We start from the raw sequence: 18,071 nt of genomic DNA, 5'->3' as shown, positions 1-18,071 counted from the left end.
CAGGGTGGCTGCTTATGCATGTAGGTTTCACAGACTCTGTACTATTTCTTAGTGAAATTCAACATTTCAGTATATTCTAAAATAGTAATTTTAATATGCATTCCATAAAAAATAGTTCAGTAATATTCTGACATAACAGTAAGAAATATATTTCAGACTAAAATATTCTAAGGGCTTTAGTATTCCTCGAGACCCTTTTTTGAAACACAAAAACAAAAAACAATGAGACAATCTTTTAATTTAGAAAGTCGTAAATGGGCAGGATGCTCAAGGGTTTCGCCAACTCTAACGGCCACAGCAGGTCTCTTACCCACAGAGCGACTACCTGCAGCTTAAACAAATGATTGAGCTGGCGTAGACAAAACACCACCTTACATTTGGAGTGATGTACAATCGGCAAAGCAGTTTCACATAAATTATATAACATGTCATGTAAGTAGAATATCAATCCATCAGCTAAGTAGAACAGGTATCTATTTTGCAGATGAGGAGCCTGAAGCTCCAGGGTTTTGCCAAGGACATATAGCTAGCTAACAAAGGCAACAACCAGAAATAGAAGACACCGGGCATTTTTACCTAATCCAGTCATTTTCCTACTTATATGGTTAATACACCAAATGTGGAAAAGTTCAAAGTGATAAGAGGAACCACTGCAATTATAGTTTAATTTTAGGTTAGTTCTACACAAGAATGAAAAGAACTGTCATTCTCTCAGAATCCTAACTGCTCTGACAGTGTCTTAGAAAGGGAGACCAATCTCATGAGTGCATCTTCATGCAGATCTGCTTAAATCACACAGCACCATGTTAGACAGAGAGACAACAGGCCGCACAGAACACCCGTTTTCATGTTTATTTTGAAAGCCAAAAGAGTTACATGTGTTTCAGCCAGTAAAACCAGTGTTCTTACAGAAAAAGTCTCTCTGCTTTGCAAACACAGAAACACTCCTGGTGCCTTGAACAACACACTGTTTAATATACTGTGTTTCCCCGAAAATAAGACCGGGTCTTATATTAATTTTTGCTCCAAAAGACCCATTAAGGTGTATTTTCAGGGGATGTCTTATTTTTTCATGTACAACAATGTACATTTATTCAAATACCGTCATGTCATCTTTTTCTGGAATATCGTCATAATGCTGACGATCTTAACTAGGGCTTATTTTCAGGGAAACACAGTAGCAATCAAGGTTCTGCACAGCCTTCCTTCTTCGGAAATGCCATTTCCCTACTCTACACACCAGCTCCGTGAGACTGCTGGCTTCCCATGCCTCCTGCCTTTGCTTACATGATACCCCTCACCCTGCATCTGTCTTCCCGTCTTCTAACAATTGAATCCCCACTCACTGATCAAGGTTGGGCTCGAATGCCACCATCTTCCTAATAAATTACTCCTTTTGCCGAGATCCTACAAAGTTCTTTGTAATGTGACCACAGCTCTTATCCTACATGATAGTAGCGCTAGTGGTTTGGGACCCCTAGACTTTTATCTCCTGAGTGTATGAATTGCCTTAAACTAAAATCTTTCACACCCAGGGTCACCTAGCAAAGTAGAGAAAAAGAAGATGTGCTGTTTAGCCAGGCACAGCTGATTGAAGCCCCTGGGCCTGCCTTTACCGTGCTCTCCGGACACTACAAAGTGACACAGATGTTCCTGCCCGTGGCTCTGCCCTGCCTGTTGTCGCTGTGCTCAGCAATGGCCCTGCTCCTGACCCGCCTGATGGGATCCATCCTACTCTTTGCGGGCAGTCTTTCCACCTGGCTTAAATGCCAAGTCCTTTCAGGAGGCTTGATTCATCAAATTGTTGAATGTTTAAATTTTATATCAACATTTAAAGTTGAGCAAAGAGTGCAGAAATTTCAACTCTGGCAAGGTTCATTCCATTCTATTTTTATATAGTGCCAGATCTGAGCCGTTATTGTGGATTAACCACAACACATTCCAGAGAGATGGTGATAGTAGTAGTCATTGATACACACACAGGCAAAAAAGTGTGTATTTTAAAGTGACTTAGTATTTTTTAAGATTTCTTAAATAAGTGTATCTTTGTTAGTTTAATGCAATGAAAAAGTTATAAAATACTTCAATAAAACTTAAAAGTGAAAACACCAAATTATCACAGGAACTTAAATTCTTGTGCTATTTTTCCACATCTGAATTTAGTTAAGATATAATTCAAATAAGCAAAGCACTACCCAGCAAGTGATTCATACTCTTATGACTATTCATTAAATAACCCATCCACAGACATGAATGCTTCCTTTTCTAGGAGAAATATACATAATATACTCAATGCTTCAGGCATAAAGGAAAGATTTATATTTCTAATCTGGTGAGTATTTTTTGTTCCATGTAAAATTCCTATTCTCTCTCCTCCCTGAGACAAATACCACTTTCAAGGAAAAGAAGGAAATGTTGAAAAGGTGAAAAAAGAGGTCTGCCATCTGCATTATAAAACCACGTGCCCACACCTCCTCAACACATCTTTAGTCAATTAGTCATTTTTAAATCTTTTAAAATCACTGCACAAAAAACCCCACAAATTCAGAGATATATAGTTTTTTAAATCAAAAGCAACTGCTAATATGATAATTAAAGCCCTGAAGTTACAAGCTCCATTATCCAAGTAATCTACTTTTACCTTTTTCCGTTCCTGCTCCCTCTCTTGGAGTCTACAGACTGAGTCAGTAGCTGCTTGCACTGAAATAAAACACAGAATAGGTTTTCAATCAGCAGCCCTTGTTCAAGGAGGGAAGTACCTGGGGAAAAAAAATACTTGGATTGTTTTAGATCTCAAAAAACTATGCAAAAAACTGATGTTACTTTGGTTGTCGCAGGGTGGCCAGAAGAAAAAAAAGATGTTTTGCCCATATATTCAGGATGTTATACACCATGAGTTTTGAGCTTTGAGCTGCAAGCCAAAGGCATTTCAATACAAATTCCAATGACAAGTTCTCAGCAATGACCTCAGAGTTCTCTAAAAGATAAAACACCGGATAAATGTACCATTACACTTTGATTGATTATGCCTTTACCACGCCTCTCCAATTCACCAGCACCCGCTTCTGTCTCATTAGGACCACTGTTCTTGTCTTCTAATTCATCCTAGCTGCCACTGCCAGATTCACATTTCTCTGGACTATTTTCAGAGTCATTTCCCTCTCTAAAGGACCAAAACTGCTAGTAATAATTATTAGTTATTTATTGAGTAGTACTATGCACCAACACCTGTGCTAAGTACCTCCCATGAGGAGTATTACTCCTCTTAATCCCACTTTCCTTTTTAGGAGAGCATCACTACCCCATGTGACAGTTTTGGCATCTGTAACTAAGGTGTAGGGCAGCCGGATGGCTCAGTAGGTCAGAGCGCGAGCTCTTAACAACAGGGTTGCTGGTTCAATTCCCCCATGGGATGGTGGGCTGAGCCCCCTGCAAATAAAGATTGAAAACGGCGACTGGACTTATTGCTGAGCTGTGCCCTCCACAACTAGATGGAAGGACAACGACTTGACTTGGAGCTGAAGGGTCCTGGAGAAACACACTGTTCCCCCCAAAAAGATTAAAAAACAACAACAAAAAAACTGAGCTGTCAAGAGGTGAGTGTCACTCAAAGAGGTAATATGACTAACAGTACAGAAAGCAGGATTTAAAATCAGATCTCAGACTCTAAATTTAGATTTGACTCTTATCCTCAACACTATTCTTCATGATTTCATCAATGAAACTGGTTTTAATCCATCAGATATTCGAACCTTTTAATTTCCTGGCTCTACTCTATTTCCGTAGACAAATGTTTTCACTTACCTCCCTGTGTAACACGCCGGCTAAGAGTCAGAGGTAGTCAAATAGAGAGCTGAGCATTATTGATGTACCAGTGATCCTGGGCATCCGTGCGTGCTCATTCATTGATTCGTCAACTATTTATTAAGCAGCTGCTGTGTGCCTGGTGCTACTCATCTCTCAGCACCTTACTCATTTGTAAAATGAACATAACTAATAAAAGGACTTCAGAATTGACACAAAAATTAGACAACACAGTAGATATTATGCTTAAAAATAATTAAAATATTAACATTAAAAGCCACTTAGGGGGTGTCCGGTTAGCTCTGTTGGTTAGAGCGTGGTGCTGGCAGTGCTGAGGTTGTCGGTTCCATCCCCACATGGGCCACTGTGAGCTGCGCCCTCCTTAATAAATAAATGCCATTTAGAGCAGTTCTTCACTTACAGTAAGCAAATCAGTAATAGATCAGTGTATAATATTCTAGTTAAAAGCATTACTGACAGCTGTTATTCTGACACTTCTTACCAAAATACTTTTTCATCTGTGTAAGGCATATGTAAAATTAACGGCATGTGTATTACTGACAGATGTAAGCAGTCAAGAAATATTATCGTTACTACTATTCTATTTACTGAAAGTCCTTTCCTCATTCCTTTCCTCTAATTAAAATGTTTTACTTGTTTCAAAAGCTCGGTTGAAGGTTTATGGCGTTCATAAAACTCTTCCACATTAACCCTTTCCCTATAAAGATTTTCCCTCATTCAGTATGTGATATCCTACCACTTCATCTTGTATTTGCTTCAACAGAGGTTTACCTACTTGTTTTACAGTTATGTCTTCCTGTCCTACCTCAATCTGGTCCCAACTAGGTCACAAGTTCCATAACAGGGCTGGGACTGAGATTTTTCTCTTTCAAAATATGTTAGGCCTTATCCTGTGAGAATTTTGTAAAGAGGAAGATTCTGCTTTTAAAAAGCCATTTGTTATCGGGAACCATTCACTTTAGTTCTATCAAAGATAATATTTTAGTACTGAAAATTAGGTTCCCAATCATTGTTCTAACAAAAAGATGAAAACAAAACAAAAAGGAGTTGATTAGATCTGCCTTTTTTCTGTGGCATATTAATATTACATCATCTTTCCTGAGCAATGGTTTTATCATTTCCTGGTTGGTTTTCTTTTTTTTTTTTTTCCTGGGCTCTGAATATAACTTTTAAAAAAAGTCCATTTTGTGGTCTTCGGGTGCTTCAATTATTTTCAGGTCTTTCTGGGTTTAATCTAACAAGAGTTACAGGACTATGACATTTATTTTGTCATTTGTTATATCCTTTAAAAATCTAATTAGAACACATCTGACAAAAACCACACTTTCGTTCCTTATCGGGATTGTCTTTGTGCTTAGACAAAACATCCATTTTTAGAAAATGAAGTCCCTTTGCAGTAACTTACTTTTTAATTCTTTAGCCACAAAATAAAAAAGGGTTTACTTTCTGAATTTAATGAAATCTGCTTTTCTAAAGTCTAAGAAAATCACCTGACTGCACCAAACATTCCCTTTCTTCACAATTAGACTCAAAGAGGAAAAGGCCCATTTATGCAAACTTTCCTATCACTCCCACAGGACTTACCAGTTATACCTAATTCCATGGGAAGCAGTTTGCCCTGTTCTATTTTAGGAGACTATACTGACTTTAAAAAGTCAAGAATTTATCAAATTATTTTCTCTCAACCAAAAGATTATTCGAGGAGATTAGTACCACATACACAGTAACTGTGCCACATACAACAGTTAACGTCCCTACTGTCTTCACATAAAAGAAACAAATTCGTTCCGTCACAGTGTGTATGTGTAAACCTCAAACACATAAGAAAATAATTTTGGTTTGGTATTGGAAGCAGATGTTGGCTGAACTCTCATTCATTATTTTCAATAAACAATTACTTAGTGCCTACAATGTACCAGCCCCTGTTCTAGGTGCTAGGGCAAATGCAGAGAACAGAATTCCTGAGCTCATGGAACTTTTATTTTACTTGGGGAGACCGATAGCATATAGATAAGTATTTAGCATGTCAGGTGGTGATGGAAGCTATGGAGAAAAACAAAGCAAGGTAGGGAGGCCAGAGAATGCCACAGAGGAAGAGAGGAAGAGAAGCAAGAGGGAGGGGAAGAAAGGGGAAGAGAGGGGTAGAGAGGAAGGATGGAGGGAGGTGGAGTTGACAGAAAAGAGGGGGAGACAGAGAACATTCCAGAGACAAAGAGAAGAGATGGGGGTGGGGGAGGAGAGAGAGAGACAGGAGTTCAGGTTTTTCAGCCTGAGCAGCTAGGTGAATGGTGATGCCATTACGGAAATAGGACAGAATGAGGTAAAAGCAGACTTGAGGAAAGAATTCAAGTTTGGTTCTGGACATGTTACACTGAAATGCTTATTAGACATCTAAGTGGACTCGGCAGTTGGATGTAAAAGTTTAAAATTCCGGGGAGGGGTCCAGAGTGAAAACACAAACGTGGAATTAACGACTGGCATACAGATGATACTTAAAGCTGTGATTTTAGATGAGATCACCATCAAGTGTGTACAGACAGAAAAGACATCCCAGAACTAAGCCGCAGGGCACCCGAGGCTCCAAGTCAAGGAGAGAAGCAGGCACCAACAAAGGAGGCTGAGAAGGAGGAGTCTGCATTGTAGGAGAAAATCCAAGAGAAAGTGTAGGTCTCAGAAGAAAAGGTGGACTTTGCTTATTACCTTCTCAAAGATGCACAGAAGCAATAATATCCTGAAGGTGAAAGAACTTGAGCTCTGGAGCAGGAGAATTAGGTTTGCATGTAGTTCCTCTAATTATTATTGGAGAACCATGGATGTTAAACCACTACTATAAATTTCAGTTTCCTCAACTATAAAGTGGGGAGGATGACAAATATTTATTTTACCGAGTTATGATAGTCAATGATGAAAATACAGATGAAAATTCTAATTAGTAAAGTGATACAAAAATTAGTATTTTAAACAGGAGTTCTTAAAGATTTCTAGGTAAAGAGGTGGAGTGTAGCAAAATCAGACAAACTTAGTCCCCTACGTACCTCACAAATAAGCTAAAAAAGAAGAGGGAAAACAATTCCATCCTTTACTCAGCAAGGAAGAATTATAATCATATACTATAAACTTTGAAAAGTGGTGGCCATGAATAGGAACACAGATTCTAATGAAGAACTGTGAGCTCCTCACCCCACCGTAACTACTCCACTCCCAAAAGCAGAAAAAGGGAATGAGTTCACAAAATTCTTAGAACTCTTAATATGCTTTCATTTGTGGAGAAACAGATATGGGAAGGAACATAACATGTGAGAGGCAGATAAGACAGACAAAGCATCCATTCTGAAAGAAACCTAATAAAGTTCTCCACTAGTACTTTGTAATACAGAAAAGCAATTGAATGTATTAAAAGAGATCAAACATACAGCATGAAATGAAAAATGAGATTGCAAAGCTAAGGAAACAAACTGAGAACTATGACAACATCATTACAGATCTAATAAATAAATCAGAAACAGAAAGGAACTGAATAGTGTTAAGACTAAATAAACAACTGGCAGCACTGTAACTACAAAACAGAAAGCAAACACTATAAACTCAGCCAAAGTTACGATTCACAAGTGAGAGGCCGGGAAGATATGCAAAAGAAAAGGTATATAAAGTCCTAACCCCTCATCTCTCATGGCATTAATTGAAACAGAAACAGTAACATGACTCTAACTTTAGAATATTTTTAATCACCTTTCTTTGAATGATCTTTTACTACTATCTTTTATAGTAAAGAAACACTTAACGCATTTCTTTCAGCTTTACTTAAGCTTTTGTTCTGTTAAATTCAAATAAAATATAAAATTAATACTTTAACTCAAAAACTGTATGAACCGTTCTTATCAGGAGTTCTCTGTCCTCCTCATACTTTCCCATCTACTTATTCAGCTATCATCCCTCTATCCATCCTTCCGTTTGGATATACACAAAGATGTCTGAATGATGTTCTCCAGAGTTAAAAAGCAATGATTATCTTCTAAGGAGTTATTAAGGTGATTTATTGCTTTCTTCTTTTCTTCATTTCTTGATCTTATTAAACATTTATCCTTTGTTTAAAAAATAAAAAAAAATAGTCACTGTTCTTAAAATGGGAGATGGAGGCAGGAAGAGAGAAATTCTTTTACTATGTCTGTGTTAGGGAAATTGAATGAGGAATAACCTGAGGCTTTCTGTCCTTCTTACTCTCTAAAATCAACGACTGGGTCCTGATACTAAGGCAAGATCTCTAGAAAACAAACCTGGTGAAATCTGCAAGTGTATTAAGTGATTACCAAGTAGAACAGAGACACTACCAGTGTGGTGAGGATGAGAAAAAAGGAAAGGCTGCATCCTGATGACAAGTTACTTTATGGGTGGCTTTATGTACTTTCCTAGAGCTCACTTACTTTTTGTGATGAAGGAACCACAGGACAGTTTTAATTCTAAAGCCTCTGCTCACCCAAAGACACTGCAAGCAGGTGGTGCTACACGGTCAAAAGAAGAAACAGTTCCGAGCTGAGGACTCTGTAAGGTCTCCATTCAAATAATCTGAGATGTCCCCAATTTCCTGTTCCAGTGACTTAGTTTTCAGTGCCATGTTAGACCAAAACCCACAGTGGCAGAGTTTGGAGAAGCAGCTGATGGTGCTCCCAGCACAGCTCTCAAACATGCACAGAAGAGAGAAATGTGGCAGTTCTACCATCAGGCACAGAACAAAACTCAACTCACCATTATTAGTCTTGTCAAGTATTACTTACGGTGTTTCCCCGAAAATAAGACCTAGCTGGACAATCAGCTCTAATGCGCCTTCTGGAGCAAAAATTAATATAACACCTGGTCTTATTTTACTATAAGACCGGCTCTTTATTAATAATATAATATATATAATAAATATAATACTGGGTCTTATGTTAATTTTTGCTGGACATTAGAGCTGACTGTCCAGCTAGGTCTTATTTTTCAGGAAACAGGATAGATCAGAATATATTCCGTATATATTAGGTTGGTGCAATAGTAACTGCAGTTTTTGTAATTATTTTTAATCTTTTAAAAACGCAATTACTTTTGCATCAACCTAATAAATTCGCTTGCATGATTTTGCACAACTCCTGATCGATCAGCAGTGAAAATAAACAAGCCAGCACCATGACTTAAAAAGTCAAGTTTTTAAACACAAAATTCCCCAGGAATTTTGGCTGGGGACCAGGCCAATTTTTAAAACTACATGAGCTTTACAAGCAGGTAATTATCTCCATTTTACCTGTGCTGCTCAGGATAATCACTGCAAGAAAATACTTATGTGGGAGCCCACTGAGGGAGCCTTTCCTGCTCCCAGCTTTCCTGCTTTGTTTCTAAAGCGGCCCACAGATGTTAAAACCTTAATTATTAACTTCGCATTTTATGTGTTTTAATCCTTCCTTTCAGGAGAATACATTTACAGTCTGGATTCCATATTACCAGTAGTACTTTTACACTTCATTGTGAAGGCCCTACTTTTAAAAGGCTAGTACTCATATCAGAAATAACTTCAGCTCAGGAATGAAACAAGTCAAAATAACTGGTCATCGCTTTTTACCAAGTTTTACCCAATTTATTTTTATATATTCTAAGTGTGGAAGAGGAAAGTTACAGGCACATCTTAAATACATACATAAGCATTCTTATTAATAATAATTTGAATTTTACTTGCAGTATATCTAGAATGTTTGTCAAGGTTAAGGACGTGACAGTATGAGCAAACAAGGGCAAGTCTGTAGTAAAATGCAAACGCCTAAGGTTAACTTTAGGCTTTTTGCTGTTCTACTCAGAAACCAAACGTGATCCTCTCCAGCCTCCTTTCAGCACTAGAGTTCACAAGACTAACTTGCATGTGCCCACAAGACTTAATTAACCCAGTCATTAGCCAGGGTCGCTCTGCTGCTTCCCTTCACAGATCATTTACGTGTGTGTGTTACTGGCCAGTTTTTTTTTCTTTTTTCCCCCCAGAAAGACATTGTTTTATCTGCACTCCAGTAATCCATCATTATTTCCCAGCATTATCCTTGGACAAGCTGAATATTGTCAATAGAAATCCAAGAAGAGGCCTTACATTTCTGATATACTTCATTTTAAAAAGTTACTAATAAAACTCCTTTTATATTATGGTTTGACATGTTTAATAAATATTCTTTTTGATTAACTGCCTCTTCAAATTAAAATATTTTGCTTAATGAAAAGAAGTGATAAAATACTAATATTTATGACAGGATTATTTTTGAAAAAAGTTACATAAAAACAAAACTGGTTTTTTTTTGAAAAAACCCTAATTGCTTCTTGAAAAAGTTTTATTTCATACCTAATTCTTGGTTATCAACTTTTTCTTATAAGATTTATTATTTAAGCTAAAAATGTTTCCATTTTCTCACATCCTAAAAGGATCATCTTGTGCCTCCAGAGGCACACGTGTCACTTTGAAGATTAATGTTCTTACATCAATGACAATACACATTAATCACTAGGTAAACACTTTCTTCTATGTTCTGGTTAAGAATTCTCTCTCTACATCCCACCAAAATACCCAAGGAAATACATTTTGGCATAGCACTCATTTGAAATAAAGCAATATAAAAAAATTGCTGGCTTACATCTCTGGAGAACTTGGTTTAAGTTGTCTTGCATTGTTTCTCTACATTTGGGAAGAGTATGTTCATTTGTTTCATGGATCATATTCCTCAAATTTTCAAGAACTCGCATTTCTCGAAGACCACGTTTTTCCTATTAAAAGAAAATAAGTGACTAGTACATATTGTGTCTTAAATCTTAGTAATTACTTTCTGGGATTTCCACCCAGGTTTCGGTTGTTATGTTATTACTGAAATTTACACAGCCTTCTTCTAATTATTTGGCAATAAATGAGGTCACAACCTGGAGGCATTTTTTTATTATGAAAGGCTTCAAAAGTTGCAATATGAGTAATATTTTTATAGTACTATTTTAAAAAGGGCATGAGAAATACTAAAAGAACAAGAAAAGAGGCCTAGATTGCCACATATTTCATTCTGTACAGCAAAGAAAGAAATTAGATACCCTTGATTTGATTTTCGATTTCATTTTTTGTTCTTTCCATATTATACTCCATATTTTTTAACCTGATTCCATTTTCCTCCAGTAAAAATATGAAGTAGTAATATCTACTTCCCTGTGCAGAAAGGACTAAGACGACCATCCTCAGAAAGGCCTGCTTGCATGGTTGGCCTCTGGCTGTGGGCTGGGAGCCTGACCAGGAAACAGTTCCTTACACTCGCATCACACTATCTGTAAATGTAAGACACCTCTTTCCTTCTGGGAGCCTGGAACTTGGATACATGCTGAGCAGACACTGCCTCCTTGCCCAGTGCTAAGAAAAACCCTGGCTCCCAGGCCAAGGCAAGCTTCCCTGGCAGACAACATTTCACGCTTGTTATCCCGGCTCATTGCTGGGACAATGAAGCACATCCGTGTGACTCCACTGGGAGAGGACCCTTAGAAGCTTCTGCTTAGTTTCCTTCAAACTCCCCCACCACGCACCGTTCCCTATGATGATTCTGCTCTATATTCTTTTACCATAATAGCACTTAGCCACCAGTATGATCATATGTTGAGTCCTTGAGTTCTTCTAGTGAGTCACTGAACCTGGGGGTGGTCCTAATACCCCCCCACCCGACTTGAGGGTGGACGAGACTTAGTGACTTGCTTCCAAAGAATACCGTAGGATAATGTGACAGTGGAAACATTTTGACAGTGGAAACAATGAAAGTTGACATCATCCGAGATGTCACGGTGATAGCACCCCCTGATGTAATGTGATGAGAAGGACAATTAACCTTTGTGGTACTCTTCCCCAAAACTCATAACCCCACTCCAAGCTTTAAAACAATCAGATAAACCCAGATGAGGGGACATTCTACAGGATACTGGCCAGTACTCAAGACTGTCAAGATTATGAAAACCAAGGAAAGACTACAAAACTGTCACAGACCAAAGAATTATAGGCATGACAGGCATGACAATTAAATGCAATGTGGTAGGTACTCTGGATTAGATCCTGGAACAGAGAGAGGACTGTAATGGAAAAACTAGTCCCATCCAAATAAAATCTATTGTTTCACTAATAGTAATGCAGCAATGTCAGTTTCTTAGTTTTCACCAATGTAGCATGGGTGACAATAATGGAAGAAAATGGGTGAGAGGTATACAAGAACTCTTTGTACTGTCTTAGCAATTTTACTGTAATTCTAAAATTAATATAAAACAAAACACTTATTAAAAAAAAAGAAGGGTGGTAAATTTGATTGTAAGGAAATAAAAAAGTTAGTTATGGTACCGGGGTTTTCATACATTCTTATAGAGTACCTGTGCCAGATTTGTACTCTTCCTAATTTTTCCATAATAAAAAATTTAAAACTTACACAAAAGTTGAAAAAGAGTAAAATCATGAATCCTCATGTACCCATCACCAAACTTCAAAAATTCTCAACTCATGGCTGATTTTGTTCCCTTTATAACACTCCATACATCCCCATTGCCCATAATCCTAGATTCTTTTGAAGACGATCCCAGACAGTGTATCATTTTGACTGTAAATATTTCAACATCTACCTATAAAAGACAAACAATTCTCTTTACAAAAAGATGTAAGACCACCTCTTCTCCTCCCTCCTCTTTCTCTCATACACACACTCAACAAATCTTTAATAACATTAAAAATCAAGGTAGCATTCCCTCAAATGTCACATGTTTTCTTTAATCCCCTTTTATTTAAAACAAAATCCAAATAAGATTCTTATACTACAATTGGTTGAGGTTTCTTAAATTTTTTTTTAATTTATAGATTTGCCTTACACTTTTTTTCCCTTGTAATTTGTTGAAAAAAAGTGAGTCATTTGTTCTGCAGTTTCTACTGTCTGTTTTTTGCTCAATGACTCCCCATGGTATAATTTAACATGTTCCTTTGTCTCTTCTCTTTCCTGTAATTAGTAGTTAGAACTAGAGACTTGATCAGATTCAGGGTTTTATTTTTTGTTTATAAAGAATATTTCTGAGGTGAGTTGTGTACTTTCGACAGGATGTTGCTAGCATTCTGTCTTCATTTATTAGCAGGAATACTTCCATAAAGAGAAATTTCCTCTCATCAACTATTTGGTTACTCTGAGGATTGCTCATATATGAGAGGCAAAACAAACACTTGATCATTTCCCTTCATTTACCAGTTTTAAAAACAATGATTTGGTTTCCTCGTATCCTCTAAAGGTGTTTGTTTATTTTTACATGTTACTGTGCCTCATAGATTTAAAAACATTTGAACTTTTTCATCCATTATAGTATCTCTCCTATTGGTGCTTAAATTATCCTGTCTTTGTCCAGTGGGAGCCTATTCTGGAATGGCTCTGCAACACTAGGCAAAACGCTGGTGTTCCTTGGTATTACAGCTTCTTTGCTTTCTGTTATGACCTGATGCTCCAGGCTCATCTTGCATATTTCCTGGCCCAGACTTAGAATCAGTAGATTTCCAAACACCACTAATATTTAAAAATGGTATGGGGATGTAAAGTACAGCATAGGAAATACAGTGATTAATATTATAATAACTATATATGGTTTCAGATGGGTACTAGATTTACCCAGGTAATCACTTCGTAAGTTATATAAATGTCTAATCACTATGTTGTATATCTGAATATTGTATGTCAACTGTATTTGAAAAATAAAAAATTATTTAAAAAAATGGCATTTAGTTCTGTTTAAACACTAAAGTTTGAGATACCTTTTAGATATCTAAGTAGAGATGCTAACCAGAACACAAAGCCATGTTACACTGCCCACTTTATAACCATCATTTAGTCTTTGTTCTCTAAGTAGATATACATTAGGTTGGTGCAGAAGTAGTTACGGTTTCTACAATTATTTTTAACCTTTTAAACCGCAATTACTTTTGCACCAATCTAACATTTAATGCTTACCAACTGTCATTAGGTAAAGTCTCTCCAATTATTTTGGTTGTCGGAAAGTCATTCTGTTGATTATATAACAGATTCCTTAGGAAAGGCATAGCCCTAACAGTGGATCTGTGCTCCCTAGAGCTGGGAGTCTGTTTTGCTAGATATAAAACCCCTGGTTGTTACTTCACTGTCTTCTGGCATAAGACTGGTAAATCAGTTAATAATCAGATTTTCTTCCTCTAATAAAGGTCACAGCCATTTTGTCTGGTTGCCCAAAGAAATTTTTTTCTATAAAGCCCAGTAGATTTATTAAAAAATGTTTCAGTGTTGGCTGTTCTACGTTAATTTTCCCTGAATGCAAGTGCCCCTTTCAATAAAACGTCATTAATGTTTTTATTTCAGGAAACTTTTCTTGAATTCTAGTTTTTATATTTGTTCTATTACATTGCCTCAATTTTCTTCTCTAGGGGCTCATGATCATGAATATATTGGATATTCTGTATTTATCATCATAAATACTCTTTTCTCTTACATTATTTTTATATCTTTAGTCATGTCTTAAATTTTACAACTTTCTATTTTCAATTTCACTTAATCCATTGGGTTTGCTCACCTTTGTGTTACTTCCAGTTTAATTTTCATTACTACAATACTTTTCAAAATTTTTTTCCTGGTATTTTTCACTTTAATAGTCTCTATTTTATTCAATCATTTATGAATTTTTCTAATTCTGATTTGTATAATTTTTTCCTCACTTCTATAATTTTCTTACATTTCCTAAGCTCATTTAAAAATATTAGGTAATAGTTTTTATCTTTTTCTGTGGTCATATCTATCTTTCTTGCTTTCATTGCCTTAAGGACATTATTCTGCTCTTCATCCTCTAATAAATTTATATGGTATTGACTCCTGCTTAAAAAGTGAAATTAGTTTTCCTCTAGCTCTAGAAGGCACAAGTTTTAGAACTCCCTTTTTGCTGTTTTACAAAGTATTCAAATTCCTATAGTTTCTCCAGTGCTGGGCCTTGTTCTGGAAAGGGGTTTTGATTTGTGAGTTTCAAACTCACAGACTGCTTCAGCTCCATGAGACTTTCCTGCAGGTTGCTAGCACTCACTCATAAACCCTTCCCAGTTTCTGCTGCTCTTCTCAGAATGGCCATCAAGCTTTCCAAAGATACCTGATGGTAATTTTGAGGTTGTCTAGCACTCGAGGCTTCACAAGATCCTCTACAGTATTTTCCCGAATATAAGACCGGGTCTTATATATTAATTTTTGCTCCAAAAGATGCATTAGGGCGTATTTTCAGGGATGTCTTATTTTTTCACGTACAACAATCTACATTTATTCAAATACAGTCATGTCATCTTCTGGAACATACTAAATGCATCCGTCTGGCTGACTATCTTAATTTACTGGGGCTTATTTTCGGGGTAGGTCTTATTTTTGGGGAAACACGGTACCTCCCCTCTACTTCCTCCTGCCATAAAAGCTTTTCACCTGTTGATGATTTAGTCATTTTGTATTTTGAAGGTATCTTTTCCCCTGGTTTTAAAGATGTTGCTTGGTTTTGCTATCCTAGTTGTTCTATTTTTATAGACAGATTCAAAGAGGGGGGGAAAAAAACCTATGCCATAGCTGCTGCCATCTTCTCTAGATGACACTGGAATTTGAAAGAATCAAGACTAGGGGAGACTGTTTCACCCCTTATAGTAAATTAATTTCTTTTTTAGGATGCAAGAGAATGATATCTCAATTCAAATATAAAGACAACAAAGAATCGAGAGGGGAGTTCTACAGTTCCATTCAGAGTACAGGTCTTACTTTGAGATCCATCGATGGCTTTGGGGTTCTAGAATCCCTTTGAAATTGCACCAAAAAAATGTATTTGTCTATGCATTTTTCTGGAGGAAAAAATTCTCCAGGGAGCACATGACCTCCGAAAGTTAAGAATCACTTACTTAAAGTTATTTCTTGTAGCAGGTAAATTGGTAGACACACCTGGTCGTAAGTGAATTTGTAGCCTCACCTCTCTTGATAGCCCATTAGTGACGATAATTTAAACAAATAGACCCAATGATAGTGTTCCACAAGATAGGATATTAGAAACAGGCTCTGCCCTTCAACTTACCTAATGTCTGCTATGTGCTTATTTTTATGCTGATATTTTTGACTAAGGCATACCATTGACACTTATTACAAAAGAAAGACTATAAACCAACATCTGTTTATTTGTATATGCGTGTTATTTCTGGGGTGAAAATTCTCAAAACAAAGCTCAGCATTAATGAAACTTGGTTTCTGATGTGTAACACCTCCAAAAATTACATACAGTTAATTTTTCTTAGGTTGAAACTAATAACAAGTGCTCATGTGCTTAAAACAGTGCTTGACACTAAACTCTTAAAAATGTTAACAATTATTAATTATATTAGTATAGTTACTGTAATATTTACATTAAAAATTTGAGAGTACTAGAGAGGAAATGAAAGACTGATATAATAATTTAAAGTTTTCTTTCAATTACAAAACTGGTCAGTCCACAAGAGTTAAAACCATATTGTGTATATACATATATTTATTACATGCCATATGAGACAGACTTTATCTTGATATTTAATAATCTGACAGGACTTTAATAAACTAAAGTCAGGATGTCAAGTGAAATTCTAGTTTATCTTGCCTTTTAAGGGATTTTCTTTTGATCAATTCAACCCACATTCAAACTCATCAAAATAATCCCTCCCAACTCCTGTAATTACTGTACTTATTTGAACACTTTTTTTTTTCTTCTAATTTTAATCATGCATTTTTTCCCTATCTGGCTAACATGTGTTTTTCCTCTGAGCTCAAACATCACCCCCTTTATGAAAATTTTCCTCCCAGCTATGCTGGGAGTTCTTTCTGGAATTGTTTCCTCCTCTGAGATCTCAAGTTCTTTGTGGTTATTTTATCCTAACTCCACCATTAAAACTCTTTGTTTATATGTGTTTCTTCTCCCTTGATTGTAACTTCCTGGAGGTAGAGACTGTTTCTTATTAATTTTTACATGTCTAGTGTGACAGACAGGTTGGGATCTAGTCTCCTCTCTTCCTAGCAACATCCAAATATTATTTGGTGGAGTAAATGTGCCTGTAGCACAGACTGCTAGCTGTTTCCCACGTGCCTTCCTTTCTGCTACATGAAATGCAGAAGTCATGGATGGAGCTCCCGAAGCCATCTTGAAATCACAAGGATAAGAGCAACACCCCGGGGAGGGAGAAGGAAAAGTCACAAAAAGAGTTGACTCTGCAGAGCACCACACCAGCCCCAGGCCCGGGGATTGTGAGAGAAAAATAAACACACGTTAAAGCCACTATTTTTCAGGTATCTGTTACTATTAACTAAACACATTCCTTACTCACATACCTTAGTACTTAATAACTGTTTAATAAAGCATTCAAAGAACAAAGTTTGCCAAAAATGGAACGAGGCATTGTGCAGGACCAGAGACCCCATAAGCAAGCACGTCGTAAGTGCCCATTAATGTGGGTCTTTCCTGTTTCACCTGAGGGGCCGTGACATCTCCTCCATGGCGAGAAGGAAAATGGTACAGAAGACAAGGCCTCCACCCAGTGACACTACCAGACTGATGCTCTCTGTTCAGAATGTTCTCTGGAATCGAGGGAATAAAAGATTTGTATCAAGTCAGGAGAAAGAGAGTCAACAGTCTAGAAACACTAGCAAACACAAAAAGAGACTTAAAATATTAAAATAGAACTTCAATAATTTAAGTAACGCTGCCACCATGTGGCACTTACTCCCTTCTCTTAGAAACAAAAGTTTAAAGCGATGATTGTTGCCAGGAGTGTTAACTTTTTAAAATAAAGAAACTATAAAAAATTTTAGTTTTAAATACTAGTCAGTTTTTGTTAAAGTGAACTACATGTAAATGGTATAGAGAAGAGGAAACTTCCAGAAGGCTTATCGCTCTGCTTCACCACTCCTCTGTCTAACCATGTGATCCTAGGTGAAGAACACTTGTGCTAATTAGGGGACGTTACAGTTTGGATGAGATGGAAAAGAATTATAAGTAATGCAGATATCCTTTTAACTCTATAAAGTTTTTAAAATGTGTTCAGCTTTTCTCTTCTAATTTGAGGGGAAGTGTTAGAATCTACAGGAAAGGTAGTTGAGCCTGATACGTAGGAAAGATTCAATGCCTCACTAAACCCTCAGGAAGACCAACTGGGGAGATCATTGTAAAACGGCTGGATCAGGAACACTTCAAGAAAAGAA

The 18,071-nt window shown here is 36.8% G+C and overlaps 1 protein-coding gene across 3 annotated transcripts in view; it reads right to left on the bottom strand.

Moving 5' to 3' along the window:
• Positions 1-18,071, bottom strand: part of BLOC1S5 (biogenesis of lysosomal organelles complex 1 subunit 5) — a 39,811-nt gene that overhangs the window by 12,032 nt on the left and 9,708 nt on the right. For 2 of the 3 annotated variants that reach the window (XR_004423970.1, XM_033115960.1), the window contains exon 3: positions 2,642-2,700. Coding sequence is in view for 2 of the 3 variants with exons in the window: in XM_033115960.1 (XP_032971851.1) it covers positions 2,642-2,700 (59 nt within the window). In the remaining variant the exon portion in view is untranslated. Of the gene's footprint in view, positions 1-2,641; positions 2,701-10,463; positions 10,594-18,071 lie in introns of all 3 variants that reach the window. The other variant, XM_033115959.1, reaches the window with a different exon arrangement.

The sequence above is a fragment of the Rhinolophus ferrumequinum genome, chromosome 9 (genome assembly GCF_004115265.2).
Source record: "Rhinolophus ferrumequinum isolate MPI-CBG mRhiFer1 chromosome 9, mRhiFer1_v1.p, whole genome shotgun sequence".
NCBI lineage: Eukaryota > Metazoa > Chordata > Mammalia > Chiroptera > Rhinolophidae > Rhinolophus > Rhinolophus ferrumequinum.
This window is presented reverse-complemented; position numbering and strand designations above follow the sequence as displayed.